Source organism: Nematolebias whitei, chromosome 12 (assembly GCF_014905685.2).
Source record: "Nematolebias whitei isolate Nwh7 chromosome 12, NemWhi1, whole genome shotgun sequence".
Lineage (NCBI taxonomy): Eukaryota > Metazoa > Chordata > Actinopteri > Cyprinodontiformes > Rivulidae > Nematolebias > Nematolebias whitei.
The window spans coordinates 33,009,464-33,030,498 of NC_056509.1; the positions used below are offsets into that span (position 1 = coordinate 33,009,464).

At 38.1% G+C, this 21,035-nt stretch overlaps 1 protein-coding gene across 1 annotated transcript in view; it reads right to left on the reverse strand.

Annotated features, from left to right (window-relative positions):
• The window catches only part of LOC119418537 (disheveled-associated activator of morphogenesis 1), a 42,314-nt gene that overhangs the window by 6,806 nt on the left and 14,473 nt on the right, over positions 1 to 21,035 (reverse strand). Inside the window, exons 2-14 of the mRNA XM_037685847.1 lie at positions 12,085 to 12,378; positions 9,417 to 9,506; positions 4,754 to 4,825; positions 4,437 to 4,531; positions 3,740 to 4,073; positions 3,327 to 3,437; positions 3,099 to 3,202; positions 2,729 to 2,795; positions 2,517 to 2,634; positions 1,700 to 1,838; positions 1,453 to 1,511; positions 1,173 to 1,360; positions 648 to 962 (exon numbers count right to left, since the gene is read on the reverse strand). Of these exons, the coding sequence (XP_037541775.1) occupies positions 648 to 962; positions 1,173 to 1,360; positions 1,453 to 1,511; positions 1,700 to 1,838; positions 2,517 to 2,634; positions 2,729 to 2,795; positions 3,099 to 3,202; positions 3,327 to 3,437; positions 3,740 to 4,073; positions 4,437 to 4,531; positions 4,754 to 4,825; positions 9,417 to 9,506; positions 12,085 to 12,273 (1,881 nt within the window). The 5' untranslated portion in view covers positions 12,274 to 12,378. The remainder of the gene's footprint in view (positions 1 to 647; positions 963 to 1,172; positions 1,361 to 1,452; positions 1,512 to 1,699; positions 1,839 to 2,516; positions 2,635 to 2,728; positions 2,796 to 3,098; positions 3,203 to 3,326; positions 3,438 to 3,739; positions 4,074 to 4,436; positions 4,532 to 4,753; positions 4,826 to 9,416; positions 9,507 to 12,084; positions 12,379 to 21,035) is intronic.

Genomic DNA, 21,035 nt, shown 5'->3' on the forward strand with positions numbered 1-21,035 from the left:
TATATGTATATGTATATAGGCTATATACACCCTTACCACACATTTGCAATGATCTAAACTCTTAAACCTACGTAATTTTAACAACTTGCATATCTATACTGTACAGTACTGCAAAATGTTATATGGGTACTCATCAGTGAAGATACTACAACTTGAAAGATGAGTTCAGTTTCAGGATTATTTGCAACTTTCCTGCCAGTTCTGTGAGCTTAACAGATAGATCGTTACTTCTGACTTTGCGTTGCAAAACTATTTTTACCACATCTGTTTTCTCAGCTAGTGTTTGTTCCGTCCATTGCTGTTCTCTGAATTTTGGCAGAAAGCAACGGCCGGGATCACTGTTGACTTCTGGACTGTGTATTTCTTAGACTTACGTTACAGTGTAGGCTTATTGAAAGAAAACTACAAAATAGCGGTGCCTGTCCAAAGTAATTTTTTGTTTTTGTTGTATTGGTTGGTTCCCACTCTTTTTAACTTTTTATCCCATACCATCCCAATCACGTGAAAAAATATTAAAGTTGACAATCGTGTGTCGTGTACAATCTTACACTGAAAACCCGCAAAGAGTGAATCCGCGACTGTCGAACTGCAAACTATTGAGGGACTACTGTACTAGAATTTTTTTTTTTAACCTGAACACTTCTCACCTCAGCTAACTTGGACCAATTGAAAGACTTGAGTGGATTGGTCGGCTGAGGAATGTTCTTCTTCTTCAGAGACGATCCCAGGGGTGCCCCTGGCGGTGGAGGGATGCCTCCGACAGGTGCGCGTCCTGGCGGAGGTGGGGGACCACCTGGTGGAGGGGGTGGGGGAGGTGGAGGAGGCATCATACCACCAGGAGGAGGGGGTGCAGGAAGAGAGCTCATGCCTCCAAAACCTGGCACTGGTGTAGGTGGGACAGGGCCGCCGGGGGGGCCGGGTGCAAGAGGAGGACCTCCGGGAACAACAGCTGCTGCCTGCCTCTGCAGGGAGAGTTCACAAACACCAGGGAGGTTCAGGATGGGGCCAAGATCTCAAGTTTCATTCATGACACTTGACACACAAACGCATTAAGATGCTTTACATCCTCCAACAGCAGTTAGATACAAAATAAAATATAAATTCATATAAACATAACACTTTTTACTTTGATCTAATTGTACAGTTAGACAGCCACTGAAAGGACAACATACGGTGCTGAGTTCATGCAGCCGTGCGGTGAGTTCAGCCACTTGCTGTTTGACGTTTTTGTGCTCGTTTGTTTCCTTTTCCAGCTTTTCTTTCATCTTGTTGAGTGTCTGCATCATATCCTCTTTCTCCTGTGTCTTGGCATCACATTCACGCTCCTTCTTCTCAAACTTTTGCTGAAGCTCATGGTGCTCTGTGATGGAAAAATTAAAACAGCACATCTGTATCATCTTTAACAAATGTTTTTTTTTCTCTTTTAGATGAGTCAACTCTTATCATTCACACCTTTCCTCATTTTCTCTGCCTGTTCTTTCCACTGTTTGACCTCGTTTTCGTTGACCAGCCTGCAGATTATGACACACAATTAATCACAGTCTCTTTATGAACCAGTTGTTTTTAATGAACTTTATTGAGAAGCCATTTTGAGCCAACGCTGTAACACTGCTGCACATTCCTCTCTTGCGCAGTCACGTAATTTCTTCCATGTCCTCGTTTGTGTGTCTGTGTGCTTACTGGGTATTGGAGTACTCACATCCTGACGACGTTCTTCACGTTAAAGTTCTCCAGAGGTGCAGCATCTGGGTCATGACCTTTATCGCTCTGCAAGACTATTTGCTGGACGATACGGTCCAACAGCAGCCAGTACTGTACCGTGTTGCCGCTTCTCTTGTCTGAAAAACAAAAACAAACAAAAAATACATAAGGGGGTACAGGTTTCAGATTTGTTCCTTCTTTTACTGCTTTAGTGATGTATTCTTAAACCTTAATAAATAACTTACTAAAGTTTGTTTCATAGTGATGACAAACCAATGTTTTGTTTTAAAAACTAAATCAAACCACTACTGTTGGGGTGCATCCCATTATTTTTCTTAACAATAGTATTTTAAATGGTAAACGATGATCTGCTTGTGTTTTGATTCCTCCTGTTTCAGTATTGTTGCAACAAACTCCTCACTGGTAGTTTACTCTAGATTTTATAGGAAAGTAACTTGGTAAGTTACTAAGAAGAAAAGTGAATGAATACTTCAGTCAGGCTCCTGAACTTCCACATAATTTAGTGAAATCAAACTTGTGCACTTCTTTACATATAAAACAGTAAATGTTTCAGTCTTGAGTTAAGTGTTAGGTTTGGCTGGGAATGTACTTATCTAATATCTGGACTACCTAATCTGGACAAAGTCAACATTCTTATCTTGTTGGCAAGAAACTAAATACTGTTTTTTTGTAGGTGTAATAATGTTCTTGGTCTGCTGTTTGTAGCCTCATTATATTGTCTTTTAATTACATTTTAATGCAAAAAGGGGTATTTTAAAAATATTTCTTAGTCTCAGATTTGACTAAAAACTCACGTGGCATGAGCAGACAGTGATGCAGCACAGACATAAAGTGCGGGTGTGCATCCGTGTGGTTCATCTTCTTGCGAATGAGGTCAAAAACTTGTGTGGCACTTTTGGTGTCTATATGCACCTGAATAGAAGAAAAGATGGTTAGATTTAATCAGTAGCTGCTAAAATATTTAACTTTTGATAGCTGGCGTAGAGGAAGTTGTTTTCTTTCTTACCGACTCAAATCGTTTGGATAAAGCCAGCTCATCCTCGTTCCGCAGCATCTCAAAGTAGTCTAAATGCCTAAGACACGACATGACTGAGTCAAGGTGACATTTTGTAATTGTGAAGCATTCAAGCTTGTAATTAAAAAAAAACATTTAGTCAAGTTTCACTGATATAAATAAGATAAAGACTTAACTTACATAATTCATAAATGTTTTCTGGATTAACAACTTAAATAAGAAATTTGTCTTTAAAAAAAAAGGACTTAGTTTCCTCCTGAATAAGTTTCCCTATCACTCTAGACCTGCAACATACTGTATATATGCCAAATTCATTCAGTTATTCCAGATAACAACGTGGGTTACAGAGATTACATCGTACCTGTCTAACGTAGAGTTTTCATGTGAACGTAGCTTATCGATCACAGGTTGGATCCCCAGCATAAGAAACTCATATCGGAGGTGGATACGGAATTCCAGGCTGGTCTGATTCGGAAAAGTAATAGCAGAATGAAAATATTAAAATGCTGATACAGATTCAGTTGAATGAGAGTCTGTGTAATTGACAATGTCCTAATATAAAATAAAGTGTGATAACTGTATAACTCACCTCTCCAGCTCCCTGACTCAGCACAGCATTAATAAAAGACATGATGGCTGTTTTCAGGCTGACCTCGTCCCTGTATCGTCCCGTACTCCGGTCCAGATCATTTATAAGTGTCTGGGGAAAGACAAACCATTGCGAGTGTTCAGCATCTTTACGAAAGATTGCAAATGAATCCAAACAAAACGAACTTTGTGTGCTTTACTGTACTCTAGCAGAGAATTGTTTTTTTTACATATATGTTAGTCTTGTAAAAAATATAGATCATGCAATGTATTGTACTGGTTATTAGGTTTGTATTTTGAAATTAAATGGGCAGACACTGGAACAGCACTGAGTTCAGAACAAATTTTCTCAAGGTGTATTATAATGTACAGTGTTGTAGTGTATATGATCACGTGGCACTTCCTATCACTCACCTGGAAGCGCGTTCTCTCACAGGCATAACGCTGATAGTGCAACATGGCCTGCAGGACCTTTTTGTGCCCACCAGGCACCAGACATACAGCCCCCATTATTTCTAACACTGCCACCTTAGTCTTAATGTTCTCAGTGGCCAGGCTCTGAGCGATGATATTGATGCTCTCGGAGTGAGCCAAGACGTGGGCGCGGCCCTTCGAATTGTTCATCAGAGCTTTGATGCAGCCGATCAGAGACGTGTGGATCTGCGACTCTGTGGTGTCGTAGTCCATACTCTTCAGGAAGTTCAGGATACACGTCAGGCCATCCAGATCTATAAAGCGAGTTACAAACCTGCAAAAAAAGTCAAGAAATAGAGCTCAGAATTAACTTTCTCTTAGTAAAACTTGTTTTCTCTGAGACAATAAGAAAACAAAAATGAATGTGTTTGTGTGTCTACAGCAGTACTTCTCTTTTAAACAGTTTAATTTGATCATTAGTAGGAAGTGATAAATCTCGTATCATTGAAAACCGTTAACTAGTGACCTTTATGGTTGTTTAGTTTTAAAGGACTCAATTTCATACTGTTGCGAGGAGCTGAGCACACAGAGAGATGAGGTGAGAGGTTAAATAAAAGGAGATCAAATGAAAGCTGACAAGAGAAATAAAGAATAAAATAAAGACCGACAAACTGCGATGTTGCAGAAATTTGCTCACCTCATCGGCTGAGTCCTCAGAGCTGTCTTCAAGCTCTCTATAATTTTGTTTCTCTCCTCCTCCTCTTCTTTCTCCAGAGCGAGAAGAGACTTTCTCTGTTCAGTGAAGCATTAACACCACCACAAGTTTGTCTTTGTGTTCTGAGATATTTACGCTAAATGAAACAACTCTATCAGTGCCCCACAACACTACAGGTCAAATAAAACATACAGTATGGTTTGCACAACATACTGCACTGTAATGTAACATTCTCTCATTAGGATACTACAAACACGTTACTTCCTAAAGGACAATTTTGTAACCAAGAAGGAACTTACAGCTGCCATCAAATTCAGCTGATCGATATAATATTCTGGCCAACTTGTTGCACTTTTGTTTTCTTCTTGTTCCTGAAAAACAGAAAGATGCCATGTAAAATAAATAGATGTGTTGAATTTTTTTTTTTTAAAGAAATGTAAATTAACATAAAAAAGTAAAGCGGTCATATTCAGGGTATAAATATCAACTGGATTTAATTCAAATTAAGAGATGTGACATAAACATGTAGTCAGAAAGGCACAATATCAAATATCTGGTTCATGTCACTTGTTTGAGTTCATCACAGCAGGAGTTGAGCTAGCTTCTTCCTCCTTCCTACCTTCCATCATTTGTCAGATCAATAGGCTTTGAAAGACACTCGCAAGAAATAGACTCTGCTAAGGGAACAGACAGAAATAGCTACAAATGGAGCGAGAGCTCAAACTAGGGCAACACAGATATTCAACCTATTTTATCTTTCAGTGCTTCAGTTGGAGGCAAAAGTGCCAAAAAAGAGAGCACAGCTGCTTGAGAAAATCTAGATTAACAAATGATTATTAAAACTGTGGATTAAGGACACAGCCTGACTTATGGCCAGATTAATCTCCTCACAGGCGTGTTTGCTTTACAAGAATTTGGCTGGTACATAAAATGTCTCCTGACTCCCAGTTTAAGTCTTGCTTAATTAAGCACAAGCGAATTGTGAGTGTCAGAAACTAATTGAGCGACACATATTTAAGCAGACTGCAGAGACTTGGCTGAACTGGGAGAAGCTGTGGGCCTTGGCTGATTTGCACGGACAGTCCTGCTGTTCCATTCATCACCAGCGCCAGCTTGACCAGGAGGGTGCTGGAAAAAGTCCCGTCCATTAGAGGATCAGACACTGAGGTGGAACCACTTTCCTTTTAGAGTTGATCTTATACTTCGGATATCTTCAGTCCTAACCTTTATGACTATTTATTTTGGGTAAAGATGACAGGAAAGCTGTGAGGACACACAAAGGGCAATTTTTTTTCTTTTCACTTTTAGAAAAACAAAATCAAAGAGACTCTGGGAAATAGAAATCTGTTTCTGTTTTCAATAGGAAGGTCTGCTTGAAATAGAACTGAGGTCACAGTTGAGACATTCCTGGACCTACACTTTTATTAAAACTTTAAACCCTAGAAAGAAAATCTCTGCTAATAGTTGGATTAGTGATCTTCCTCTTGGCAGGTGACGTAACCTAGAGGAGTGCTGACAAAAGGCAGGAGGAAGACCGAGTCTCTGCAGAATGATTTCATCAGCTCAGGTGTCTGGCCAAACCAAACAGTTACAGCTTTGATGTACTTATCTCTTCCACATCTGGGCTCGTTTCTAAAGCCAAGACATTACTGGTGAGAGAGGAGCACACTCATAGGTTGTGGGTTTTGAATGTGTCAGAAGTTTCCCTGTCACCCCTACAACCCCCACCCACTGCTATCATAAAAAAACTGCACCTGTGGAAGCGAAGCCTTCCTGTTTGCTTTGGACAACCAAGTACCTCGCTTGACCCCTTAAAACACACACAAAGAAAAAGCTACAGCCCCTCTGAGCTCAGCTCAGATAGTGAGTTTGTATCCGTTTGGATTAGAGCCACAGCTTAATGCAGAGTCAGCAATACTTTTGACTTTTCTCCCTCCTCCCTTTTCTGCAGGTCGATGCTGCTCTTAAAGCTAAGATTCATCCAAGTCCTCCTCCACTGTACCAACAAAACAATCCCTGTATGATCTGAACTGAAAAATACAGGCAAGTTTCTTTAAACCTAACAGAGGAGGCGCAGGATAAATGATTATCTTTGATTAGCTACGTTTTACTTTGTTTAACTAGATGGTGGGTGTAGTTTAGTGTCAACGTTAGGAAAAAAAGATCTATACTTAAAGTTCATCCAAAAAGTAAAATATTTAGAGACAAAAAAAGACTTGTGATAGTTTCTCAAGCCTCTTATCAAGTGTTCATTCTGCAGTATCAAAGTTTCTATAGAGATTATCTGTCAACATAAATATACTTTACTGGCTGACAGAAAACTATTTAAAGGAATCATTTTTCATTTTGTTGCTGTGAGACACTTCTGTTTTAATACAGCTTTTGAGTTTGGTAACAAAATGGTAAAATTAGAATTAAATGCCAAACATATCTTTATCCAAAAAAAACTAATAAATAATAATAATAATAAAAAAAACAGGCTGATACTTATAAGAAGTTGTACAAATAAAGACTGTTAAAACATTTAGCATTCCTGAACAGAGGTGTACATCTTTCTGTAGGACTAATTTCTCAGGTACTGGTAAACTCCATCCTTCATGAGAAATCCAAGAACTCCCCAGTATGCAGTCCTGTACCAGATGTAGGAAAAGATTAGTAAATCTGCATGCCCAGTCTGCATATTAGTCCGGACAGGATATCCTACATACTAAGGCTTTCAAGCACACTGCTGCATAAAAGTGAGTGCACATTCAGTGGAGCTCGACCTCCATTCATCTAAACTACAACAGGCGTTCGTGTTTTCCTGCATGCTGAGGGTGGATTCATACAGAGAAAGCAGGAACAGCTGAGATGCCTTTCATCAGGAAGGAAGGGCTTAATGAAACATGACACTCTTCTTGAGCAGAAGAGGATGTTAGGGCTACAAGAACTCTTTGAAAGGACGGGTTTAATAACTTAAATGATATATTGACTAAATCAAGACTTTGTTTTAAGTATATAAGTTGAGTTTTCTGTTTTTCTTTCAGGTAAGTAATTCTAAAAATGAAACCAGACTTCTAGAAAGGGTTTTTAAAGTCAAACTTCGGTCTTGCAATACAATACAACTTTAAAATGTGTTCAAATTTCTGGAAAATCTTGATGTATGAGTGAATTAATCAATAAAGTACGCAAGATTTAGTCTTATTTCATTTAAAATATTTGTTATGATGAACCCTGTGTAACATTCACTTCAGTGACTTAATCATCATGTAGCTTTTTGAACCAGTTAGGTAAAGTGGCTGCGGTCCAAGAAAGTCATCAGAAAGGTGATTAAAGACTAGATTGTTTTCTAGAGGAACACCTTCATGGACAAGTTAAGGAGTTTTTATGTGTAATATAAGAAAATAGCACACTTATCAAATTAAGAGAAGTTAACACTAATACTGCTGTGTGTTTAGACATTGGAAGTGCTCCGTATATATTGTACTCTGTAATAATGTCTTGAATGGTTTTTATTTTTGATAGTTTAGTACTTTGTTAGAGCAAAGTCATGTGGACAAAAGCATTACATGATAAATGTGGAACAGATTTAAAGCCTCTAAAGAAACAGTTTAACATTTTGAGGATTGTGATCAACTACTTTAACCTTGGAAAACTGTATAGAGTCAAATCGATGCTACTCTCATATATTTAGATTACAAACAAGGACACTAGCAGCAACGGATAACGTGTATACAAACACTAGACAGGAGACACCGTTTTGCCGTGTTCAGAGGTAACAAAACTCTCCACTCAGCTAACTGCATTCTGAGAGTAGCCTTTTACGAACAAAAAGCTTATTTCCAAAATAACTTGGACACTGTGTACCTATAAATAATGAAAAAAAATGTGACATTTTAAATCAATAAAAGCCTGTATTGGATTAAAATCACTACATCAAATGCTCAAACTGATCAAGTCTGTATCCAGCAACACAATTTTAAAAAGATTTAGTACGCTAAACTCGTGGGAACTGTGAAGACACACTGCTGTGGATTGGAAGCCAAAATGTTTAGTCATTTTTTCGTGATATCGAGTTTCAGCTGCTTAACAGTTTGGGATTTATTTACCGGTAGTTATATTTAAATATTTCACAATATGCCTTTTTCTCAGTGGATGATGGGTCTGAACTTAATGGTCTTCACTCTACAACAACGTTGTTGAAATAATGTGCAGTTTGGCATTACCTGACAGAAATAATAAAAATGACTTTACTAAGGACAACTTTGCTAATGTACACATAGACACGAGTGATGTCTGCCTTCACATCTTAATTCTGGCTGCGAAGAGAATAAATATCTTGGGAAACATCTATTATCTTAATACTTAAAAGCCAGTGTGGATCAGCACAATATTTAGACTGATGCAGATTATTTTGATAAGAAGCTCTGCAATCCACTTTCTTTTCTTGAAATAAAAGAAGCCACATAACAGACGTATGACAGGCTGCCAAACATTGCATTTTGGAAAGACATTTGTTACGCACTAATGTATATTTACTTAATTTACAAAATAACTCAGACACTCCAAGTAAGCTCCAAGTGCTTTTTGGAAATTCACCTTTACTTTCAATGTTAAATAACAATTACATGTGATTATTAGGTAAAAACTAAAAACTGATTTTATTGTTTTGACAAATTATCCTTTTTTACAAACAAACAAAAAAATGATAGAAGTACATCTTTATAAGAAGTAGGTAGCATCCATCTTTAGTTTTTAATCCGTTCTCTGTTCTTTACAGACAGTCTGCCTCTGAGCAGAGAAAAATACAGATAAGGCTTTTTGCTGTAAAGATTCAGGAACCATAAATAAAAGAGGGAGGAAAGAAACAACACAAATAGATATTTGCAGATATGATTCAGGAGATTTAGTCTGTCAGCACTGAGAGTTCAAAGACTGAGAGTGATGCAGTGTGAAGCTGACACAAAGACGTGAACCTTTTACCTTTTTCTTGCTGCAGTAGATTTGCCATTTCTTCTCTGCAGGCAGGGCAAACATGGCTTCTCTGTGCTTCTCTGTAAGGTCAAGCTCATCCTGTCAAGTAGAGGGGGAGACAAGACATTAGGAAATGTTGGTGCAGAAGCTTTAAAATTCAACACAGAACTGCAAGGAGACACTAACAATTTGTGCTCAATTATGGAGCATTATCGTAGAGTGTAATTTATTAATGGAGTGCAAAGGATGTCATATGAACATGGTGTAAATATAGAAATAGACACATAAATCAATTTTGTTTTCCTCTAAAAGAAACACTAACAAAGGCTTTTAGAGCTCTGTTTGCAGCTGCAGATCGGTTTTGTGTTGAAAATTGACTGGTATCCTCAATTTAGTACGATTGTGAATTAAATCAGATCGCTTCCAGGTTTTAGACGTGAGTAATATGGAATAGATAAGGCGTAGTTTGCGTGTTCAACATGTGGTCATGAACATCTGGAAACAACATGCGTCTCAGTACATAAAGGCTGCAGTCGGGAAGTGTTGGAGTGAAAACTAGAGCCAGTTTGTGAAAACTGAGACGCATCAACAAGAGCTGTAACTGATCTGAGACAATTCTGAGCTTGAACAATATTGTGTAATTTAATTCGGAGATAACTGTGCTCAATTAGTTTCATGTGCTGAAAGTCACGAGAAAGCTGTTTATCACTTGAAAACAAAAAGGAATGTTTAAGGAGAATGAAATAAATACGTGTTGCTTTTTAAAATTATTTTCGATACGCGAAGACAACTGAGTTATTAAAAGGACAATTTCATGTTGTATAGAAAGTTTGTTGATTGTTAAAGTTATCATTAAAGTGATTGGGTTTAAGCGTTTGTTTCCAACAAATCCATTTAGATTATGCACGTACATGATGGTAACAGTGTGAACAGAAAAGCACGTGGCTGTTCTCTTTTAGCAGAGAGTAAAAGAAAGAATCCCTGTCTTCACACTAAACTTAGATAATGATGTCTTCATAAAGAATGGTGAACAAAAACAAGCAATTAGCAGATGGTGGAAGCTCAGAGATCCAGAGCTTCTGAATGAGGCCTATTCATGGGCAAAAATTCATGCTTACATTACTCTGGCAATCACGAGAGAGGAAACAGGGCCAGAAGAGAGGGTTGGACAGGACAAATTTGAAGTGACAATGAAATGAAAAGAAAGGCAGGCTGCCCCGGTTACTCAGTATCTATAAAAGTGAACTGGGAGAAAATTACAATTCATTTGTTGTAAAATGAAACAATGAGGTAAGAATATATTTCAAGAAGTCTTGTAAATTACTGTAAAGATCTTTAACTAAATGAAAATATATCACAAAGGGTGGGAACATTTGTGTTTGTTTGATCAGTTATTTCTTAACTGGACTTTTTGGCAATAAATCTTGTAAACCCTGTTAATGTCGCCTTACATGGTGCCAGGTTTTTAGGAAGAATTGAGCAGCAGAGTTAAACATGTGGATTGTGCCAATAAAAAACTTGCCAAATTTTCATGTTGCCAAACTGTTTATTCTGCTATTGATTTTTGTTCAGAGTTTCTGGTACCCTGGTACTGAAAGGCAGGTGCCTGAGTGGCTCTGGCTTGTCAGCACTTGTAAGCAATCAGGGACAATCTTCTATCTCTACTGTCTGGGACCAAACTTTATCCTCCAAGATTGCAACAATCACAGAGAGCGGTGATTCGTCAGACTACCTCCAGAACTTGGGAGTAGAGAGGATGGAACGGTCTGCCTGCAGTCCTGACTTCAGCCCCATTGAATACCTGTGGGATCACTTGCTGTTCTTTCCAGAGGGAATAACACAACCACACTGGCTGACTTGTGACAAATGCTCTTTGAAGAATAGGATGCCATCCCACAGCAATGTGACCAAGCTGGTGAGCAGGATGAGGAGGAGGTGCCAGGCTGTTGTTGCTGTGTATGGCTCTTCCACATACTACTGAGTCATTTGTTTGGTAAAGTAATAAATTCCTAAACTGCCAGTATGTCTTGATTATTAAGAATTCAATCATTCAAACCAATAAATAAAACCAACAAAAATCAACAGCAGAAAAAGCCATTTGGTATTGCCACAGAAGATTTGGCAAGTTAGTTTTATGGGTGCAACCCACAAACTCAATTCTGTTGCTCAACCTACAAACGCATTTTCCTAACTAATTATTTCATCATAACTTTCTAACATTATAAAATTTATTGCCAAGAAACATTGTTACAACAAATAAAGATTCAATCAAACACAAATGTTTGTACTTTTGTGCCATGTTTTTTTGCAAGCATTTTTATTTAGTTTAAATTTTATATATATTTGCATTGCACCTCCATAAGGCTCTCTTTTTATGCTGTACTGTGTGATTTATGCTGTTATTAAGACACTTCTAACTTTTATGTCACACAGGACCAGGATGTGGGTACTGGTGTGCTTTATTAGTCTTTGGACAATGATGGATAAAACACAGACAACACTTCAGAATGAGATCTATTTACAAAGTTTTTGTTGATGTGGGATTTCCCCCCCTGAAATGTAACACTTAAAATGATATTTTTGTGTACTTCACATGCTTTTGTTTTTTTGTGTTATTTTGGCTTGTTAGAATAAACAAGCCGATTATAAAAAGAAAAGAGAAAGAGGAAGAACTTACAACCAGCTCAGAGAACATGTTGTCCAGCTCATCATATCCTGGCATCGGCAGTGATGGCTCCATACTCTGCAGGGCAAAGTCCTCCCGCAGCCTGTAGGTGATCTCAGGGTGATCGCTGCTGTTAAAACAGCAGAACATGAAGGAGAGACCACCACGACCGCCGCCTCCCCCACGTTTCCGAGGAGCCATGGTAGTCTGATGTGTATCACTGGTCAGGTAGGGAGGGTTGGAGGCTCCCCTTGGGGCCTCTTTACAGCCTCCTCCACCTCAGAGTTTGGCCTCCGTCAGAGAGTACTGAGGACACAAGAGAGGACACGGTGAGCTTTCAATACAAAGACTAAAGTCAACACATCTTTGAGTTGTCTTTTTAAAACCAGGCATTCACAAACACTACTGACAGCAAAAAGACTCAATTCAAATATAAAATATATTGCAGTAAATACGTAGAGTGGGTTTATTTTAGCACACACTATATGACCTAAATATTTTTGCTGTTTGTTCATGAAGTGTTGAAAACTACAAGAAGGAGAATAAGGGTTTATAGCACAAAACTGGACGGTAATGACATGAAGGGAGTATTTATTTTAAACTGTTGTTTAGTGAAGTTCCAAAAGTAACCACAAAGCTGTCTAATCCCACATGAGTCCTGGGGGGAGGCAGCTTCCAAAACAATACAACGGCGTTTCAGGCAGAAAATACAGCCGACTTACGACATAACATTTAATTGCCACCTAATACAACGACCAATGTGTTTTGTTATTTAACATAAAATTGCAGCAGTTCAACAGAAATACCACTTATTGCAGCTGGATGAAGAAAAGCTCTAAGTTTTGCACACATACAGATGATTGGTGTAAGAGTTAAAGATTTAATGCCTTTTTAAGAGAGTTTACAATAAAATCCATCAAAAAGTGAGGATTAAAAGGTTCAATTAAACTGTATAGAGTCAAGTCCAGCTATTTCAGCAGGGATGTTTGAAATGAAGACCATAATTTTCTTGGATTAGCAAACACATATTCATCTCCCTTTCTTTCTTAGTCAGCATTGGCTTTCCTCCAAATATTGTACTAGTAATGATGATTAGTGAGGTGTGCCTGCAATGACAGAACTGAGAGAAGAAACATCTTGTTGTTTAGAAGACTGGTCTGTGTGGTAGAAGAGTTAAATCTTGTGTTGTTTGCGAGCACCAAAGTGGTTATACTATAAACCAGAGGGAATATTTCTGAAAGACAAGTGAGATTTAAAACATACAGAGACCAGGTCAAATTCAATCATCCATTGCTTTTATCTTACTGATAATTCTTTCCTTCTGTCTTTGTAGGCATGACTTTTTTTTGGTCTTCAGCAGCTGCTATTTTACCAGTAATGTAGAAAATGTGTGCAATCCTTGCTGGATTATGGCACCGCCTGTCCTGTGTGCATATATATGCTGGACAAAAATACATACATCAGCTGTCATAAATGAACAACATTGCAGAGGAGGGCTGAACACATTCCACAAGGTTTTATCATTAAAAAAAGATTCTGGCTTGATTTAATATAAACACACTCACAAATGCTTGGGACAACTCTTTATTTGGATCGTTGTTGGACATGTCGACAATTTCAACAGAAACTGATTTGACTGGAGCAAAACTTGCAACAGACCAAGACAATAAATCTTGACAACACCTCAAGAAGAAGACAGTTCTTAAGAGCTACAGAAAGGTTTTCATTTGATAAATTGAATTAAATGTCTTGACAGCATGCAACTGGTATGAAACTTTGGTACAGATGGGAATATTAGCCTCATAACAGCTGATGATGACTTCTTATCACCTTATTTATCTCCACTACTCCAATACTTCGTTGTAAAACAAAATCACAGCTCTTTTACTGATACTGTCATTTCATCATCCTCTCTTCAGCTTGAAATCAAATAGAACTATTCATACAATATTTGGTTGTGTTTACAACTTTCACACCATAAAATTGATACTTGCTGTAGTTGTTGCAAAAGATTAAAACTGGGGGGAAAAAAGCAAAATAACGAGTTTAGATTTGAGTTTTCACAGGAATCAGTAAAACTTTTCATAAGCAAACTTATATGTGAAAAACCCTTGAACAAAACGCACAAAAAGCAAGAATCAGAAATAAAATCAAGTGTCTAAAACTTCTCATCTGTCTGGGATGTCTGCACCTTGCTAGTGCAGCCCTTCTCTCCTTTGCTTTGACCTGCAGTGTGAAGCCAAACATCATAAACCACAGAGGCTGTGCTGCATGAATTTCTGCATGTCCTTTCTTGGTGACTGGAAATCTCCAGAGCATGACCACATTTACTCAACCTTCTACAAAAATTTCCTATAAGTCAAAGTCTGCACCCAGACAGAATGCATCATCTCTAAATTTAGTCTTGAAATCAAAAATTGCAGTTGTCTATATTCAGGAGCTGAAGTAACAGACCACACCTAGATATTTCTTCCAAAGGAGAAAGTGAGGATATTTTCTAACCTCATCTGATTAGTTAAATATAAAAAAGGTACTTTTTGTGGTGTGCAGTACCTAAACACACTCTGATGAAATCATTGTCTCATTTTAGTCACTGTTCTGGCTCATCGGTGTTTCTTCCATCCACAGGCAGTATTTTAAAAATTAAATCATGGAACCAGAGAATTCTCTCTGTGGTGCAGACTTAAGGTTTTGTAACTTTATAAAAAGCCTGGATACATAATATATGGTTTAAAAAAAAATAAAAGGGAATCCTAAAAAAATAAACAGACAAACAGAAGCAAATATGTATCACTTACCTATATATAAATCTGTGTCTAGCCAAGTTGACTTAAATATTAAATCAAATTACAATTTCATCAGAAACACTAAACATGAGTCTACAATAGCATAATTCTCAGCCAATAAATTTGTTATAATTAAGCAAAATGTCCAACAAACTATAAAAAAAGCTGAATGCATTCCACAGAAAACTTGTTTCCCATCCATCCATCCACTTTCCGAGTCACATCCATGCTTTTACTTCACAGGGTAGTTGATGTCTATCCCCAGCAGTTACTGTTTGAGAGGCGGGTTACACCTTGGACAGGTCGTAAGTCCATCACAGGGCATAAGGATGTCAGATGTACTAAAATATACAGTGCACTGTGCAGTGAATGCAACGCACATGGTGCACTGCAGAGCTAAGCTGCCTGCAGCCAAATGGCCACACGTGGGATAAAGTACACACAGCTCCCTCTTACTCGCACCCATGAATAGTGTATTTATTTTGACACATCCTTGATGTTTCAAAATTAACTACTGGAGTCCTCCACAGCAGCTGCTTAGTTTCACACTCACCATCTATTCTAGCATGAAGGGAAGAGGCACTTCAAAGGCCTTCTTGACCATATTAGTCCACAAAACTGCCCATCTTTTCCATTAGCTAAAGCTCGCTGTTAACTTTGTATAAATTTGTGAGTCAGAGAGGGACAATTCCGCTCTCCATCCAACTACAAAAACTTCTGAATGTGCCATGGCCTGGCCAACTGAGGACGGTACAAAAAAGATTTGAACGTCAGCCAGGTCAGCACAAAAACATTTGTTTGTGTGATGTAATTGTTTAACCTGCGTTATCAAACATTAGCCCCCCACAAGGATGTCAGACGGTCAAAGTTTTCAAAAAAACAGGCTTGTTGAAACAAGAACAAATTTCTTCCCATAGTCAGATGTGCCTTGTGACCCTGAACACCAACTATACACAACACCTTCCACTGCCACGTTCTTTAACAGGAAGAAAACAAAGATTATCTTCAATTTTATCTCATGAAAGTGTTTATACTGACCATTACTTGTCCAAGTAGTACTAGTTAGCAAAACTAATGATATTTTCTGGGATTTATCCTTGTAAATAATATGTTTGAAAAGTGAGCAATGTTGATGATGATGCCATGTAACAGCTGTGCTTTCCGTATAATCAAGAAGAATGCTGTTTATACTACCATAAATCGACTTTTGGACCGGACTACAGGAGAAGGATCATGTATTTTATAGGCTGCTGAATACATTTTAAGACTGACTCTCTTGTACTCCTTGATTTATACGTATTCAGCAATTAGGTCTTGTCTGCTTACATTTAAACACGCCAGTCTTTGTTTGAATGAGTTTTGTCTGTGGAGGCTCTTGTTGTTTTGTTGACCATGTGGTTTGGCAGATGACCTGGCAGAAGTCCAGACTGTAAAAATAATCCGTGTTTGTGAAGTGTGTGTGCGCGCACGCACATGCATGTGTGTGTATAAGCATGTGCATGGTGCCTGTCCAAGATCTCCCTTTTAAAACTTTTAGAACTGTCAGGTCTGCAGGAGGAAAGGCAGGAGTTGAGAAGAACGTCTTAAACTAAACAAAGAGCTACTTTCACGTTACTAAACCTGTGTGGAAAATAATGAACACTGAGAAAGAATTCAAAGATGACTTGACACTTTTAATAAAGCTGTCTGCCTCCAGATTTCCTGTCTTCTGAATGCGTACTATCCATTTTGTTCATTTAATCCAATTTAGCTATTACAAACAAAAGGATGCTGTTCTTAAAAGCGTGGGCTTTTTGTAATGAAAATAACGTGGGATGGATTTAAGACACTGCATTGGTTTGTAACACAAAAGGGCTAAACAGAAAAACGTTAAATTAAACAAAAGAAAAGGTCTACCTAAAGGCAATGGTGTCATCTTTGAAAATACCTGGCTTTAATAATGAGGTTGATTTTTGTTTAATTTATAAATAGCAATAGGTCGGATAGTTCTTGGCCAGCATGTGCTCAACTTGGAGCAGGAATTCAACCTTGCAAAGAGAACACAGTGGACAGTTGTGCATTGAAAACAGATGTGTGAAATACCTTCTTCTGCACCAGCTGGTATCTCTAAGAAGTTTCTGACTGATTGGTAGTTTTAATTTGACATATATGCCAACAAATTTCTGGCAAGATTATAAGATGCAGATCTGATGGCTTGAACAAAACAATAAAATCAAGCTCACCAAAGATTCCGATAAGACAAATAAATGGCAGAATAGAAAAGTGATAGAAACCTTGAACAAGTGTCAGAATTAAGATCTTTTTGGCAAATCAAAAACTACATTTCTTTAAGTTGTTTAGGAAGGCCAGCAGAATATTTATCTTGCATTTTAACACTGAGGTTACAACAGTCTGCCTTTATAAAATACCCATGAACGAGTCACTGAAAAATTTGAGGGATTTTATCCAGTCTAAGCCTAAAATCTCAGAATTAATTTTGCCATCCCAACAAAATATCATTCCTGTAGTGTAGCGCAAAACAATACATCCACAATTGAATGAAACCAATGCAATTTTCTGAGATGTTTAGAGCAACACATCTGTATATTTGGTTGTATTTGGTACACAGAGGCTTAATCTTCTTTCTGATTTAGGATTTGGGATGAATCAGATTAATAATTTGATGATCGTCTCATCACATAATTTCTATGTAGAAAACTGCAGCACTTCGCTGCTTTAACTTTCTGTTAAAGCCAAACACAAATCAAACTGCTGCAAGATAGAAATGGTTTATTGTGACAAAGAACAATGGAAGATGGTAAACTGATTTTAGGTAACATAGTGAGCCTGTGTTTATTTTGAAAATGGTGTTTCACATTGTTTGATCATTCAGCTGTGAGACTAATGATAATGAGTCTGCCAGTCAACATTATTTAATAAGTAGATTTAATTAACGATGCAGTGGTGCCCAGTAGTCTTGCACAGCTGGATACCATACATAGCCAACATTCTACCAATTAGTGAATGGTGGGTTGTGCAGACAATGAGTAAACATACAGACTTGAACACTTCCCAAAAAACTACAAGGCTATGACAGCAATGCTGACTGGCAGGTTGGGAGGAGATTAAAATGAATCACCTGTGTTTGGCAGCCAGCTGACAGAAAGTCGTCAGAACTGTTCACGGTGTCAGAGGAGCAGCAGTGTTTGGCTTTCATTTGAACTACCAGTACATGACTGTGTGCATAGACATGACACAGAGAGACTCTGGAGCATTATTGTCACATGGCCGCGGGAGTGAAGCTGAAGTGGCTCTCAGATTACAGGATTACCATACAGAGACACAGTATGAGTGAAGAGAGTGGGATCACTGCACAGAAACAGACAAAGGGCACATTTATGTCACTAGCGGATACATTTTTGCCTACATGGCAGAAGGTTGTCAACATTTTAAAACTTTGAAGTTGTACTATTTGACTGCAGCAAATTTAATCTGAGACCAGACTGTAATGCAAAACCACAATGTTATTTATTTGTTGTGGTGCCTTGTTTTTGTTAAACTTGTGATTAATTTAGGTGCGTTATTTTAGAGCATCAGAAAAATAAGTGTTATCGTTTTATATTTAAAATGAACTGTAGAAAAAGTAGGTTAGGTCACAACGACATCCGCAAAACAACTTAATGGCACTCAGTCAAATACAGAAACAATCCAGTGTTAACTGTGGCAAAAATAGTAACCTATATTAACAAGTTCACAGAAAACTAATCCTATTTTTTAAACACGTCTTTCCTCATTCCAATAACTCATGATCTTCAGACATGTCCTCTGCAGATTATAACGAGAGATGGACAGAGGTCAGTTTTAAACTTTCCTGTTTTTAACATTCATGAGTAAATAATCAAGTCAAAAGTGGTCTGGTCATCCAAGAACAACTAAACCATAATCACAAGATAAAGACTAAGGCATAAACTGACTGACTCATTGGGTTCAGGGTTCATGATACAACCAAATACTGGAGGAACAGGCTGTGCTATAGTGTGAACAGTTGACATGCTTTGTCTGGAGGCAACAGCTTTATTACATGAACAAAAGGTTTTAGAGACCCAGTGCTGACAAGAAGATGTTTGTCAGCAATGTTTTGTTGTCTTAAGACTGAGCATCAGTGGTTCCAATGAAGTATTAAATTACTTCAGTAAGAACTTTAGGCAGCATGGTGGCTCAGTTGGTAGAGCTGTTGCCTCTCAGTGAGAAGGTTGCAAGTTTGAATCCCGGCCAGGGGCCTTTCTGAGTGGAGATTGCATGTTCTCTCTGTGCATGCGTGGATTTTCTCCAAGTACAGTAGTCTCTTGTTTATCGCAGGGGATCCATACCCTGAAGCCCCGCACGATAAGTGAAAAACTGTGAAGTAGGGATAGTATCACAAGTAGTAAGTTATATATCCTGATGCATGCTCAATAATCCAGGTAGTAAGTTATATAGATGTATATTTTTTTAGTTGTTGTTAATTTTTATATTATATATATATATATATAGGCATCTTAAACCCTTCACACACACTTGCAATATTCTAAACAATGTTTCTAAACTCTAAACGTTCTAAAAGAGCACAGAATGTCATGATTTCAGCTCTCTGCCTCTGTCTGCACTCTCAGCCACGCCCACGTCTCCGCTCTGCATGGAGATCAGCTGATCAGCTGCAGGAGGAAGCTTTTTCTGCAGCTCTGGGTTGCACAAAGTTGCAGCAGGTGCTAAATAATTTGAAATAATTTACAAAACAAAAAAATTCCATGCCAATCATGCGGCTCATCCATCAATCAGCCAATTGTGTGTCATGTCCGATCTTACTTTGAAAAACCGCGATAGAGCAAGTCCGCAAAAAACAAACTGCGAAGTAAAAAGAGACTACTGTACTCTGGTTTCCTCCCACAGACCAAAAACATGCATGTTAGGCTGTTATGTGTCCCTGTGATGGACTTGCGACCTGTCCATGGTGTCCCCCACCTCTCGCACAGTCACTGCTGGATATGGGCATCAGTGACCCCCTCGCGACCCGAAATGGAAGAAACGGGTAAAGTTAATGGATGGATGGCTGTTATGAAAGTTACAACTTGATAAATTGAAAATAAGGGACAGAACTTGAGCAGAGGAGTAAAAATTTAACTCTCATGCACACAGATCATGAATGCTTTTAACAAATAATTTGCCTTCCAAATCAATTTCTGTAATGAGTTCATCCTTACTCCCTTTAGTGACATATTGAAATAACAAACGTGTAAAAATCCTAAATAATCCTGGACAATTATTAAAAATGATGACATTTATATTAGTGCTAGTGAAAGAAAAACAGCACAAAACCTGAAAATGTATATTTAGGCAGAGGGAGGGGGAGCCTAAAATGTAGGGAGGACAGAGATAAAATGTAGGTTAAAAGGCTGCTGCTCTTTTCACAACAAGGTTGTCAAACCCGTTCTGCAGAGATATTCTCCAACCCCCCACTCATGTTAGCATTCTTCCACAGGTCAGACTTTCAAGTGGAGGTTAGACTTGGGGCAAAAAAAGAAAAATACTTGAAAGAGGGTTTCAAGTTTAGTTATCTGGTTACTATTTTGAGACCGTTTAAAAAAATGCTAGAAAAAAACTGAGGTTTTATTTTTTTCAGCAAGGGTACTTTAATGAATCTGATTATGTTAACATTTACCTGGCAAAGAAAAAAAGGTTTGTCTCCACTGAGGATCAATATTTCCCAGACTGTCAGCAGTACCATTATTCACTTAGAATTATCAGGCATGTCTGTGCTCCAGTCATCGTTAACAACAATCAGCATCACAGCAAATGAGCAGTATATGACAAAAAAGTAAATAAAAATGAAAAAAGGACAAAATGAGCATTAGGACTGAAGAAAGATCACACATTTGAGTTGGACTTCAAATGACTGAAACCACCATGAGAACACCAACAGCTATCATCACGATCTCCTCATGTTGTGCAAAGAGAACAGTAAACATTAATGTGTGCGCAGCTGCTCGTCCTCAAACAGCACTCATAAATCTATTTCTCATTAATAAAATATGTGACCCAATACATCGTCAATAAAGAGGCGTGAGGAGCACTGTAATATTGTCTGAGACACTCAGAAGCAGAGCTTGTACTTTAAAAAACCCGGCCTCTTCCTCAGTTGCTATGGAAACCAGAGCAGTG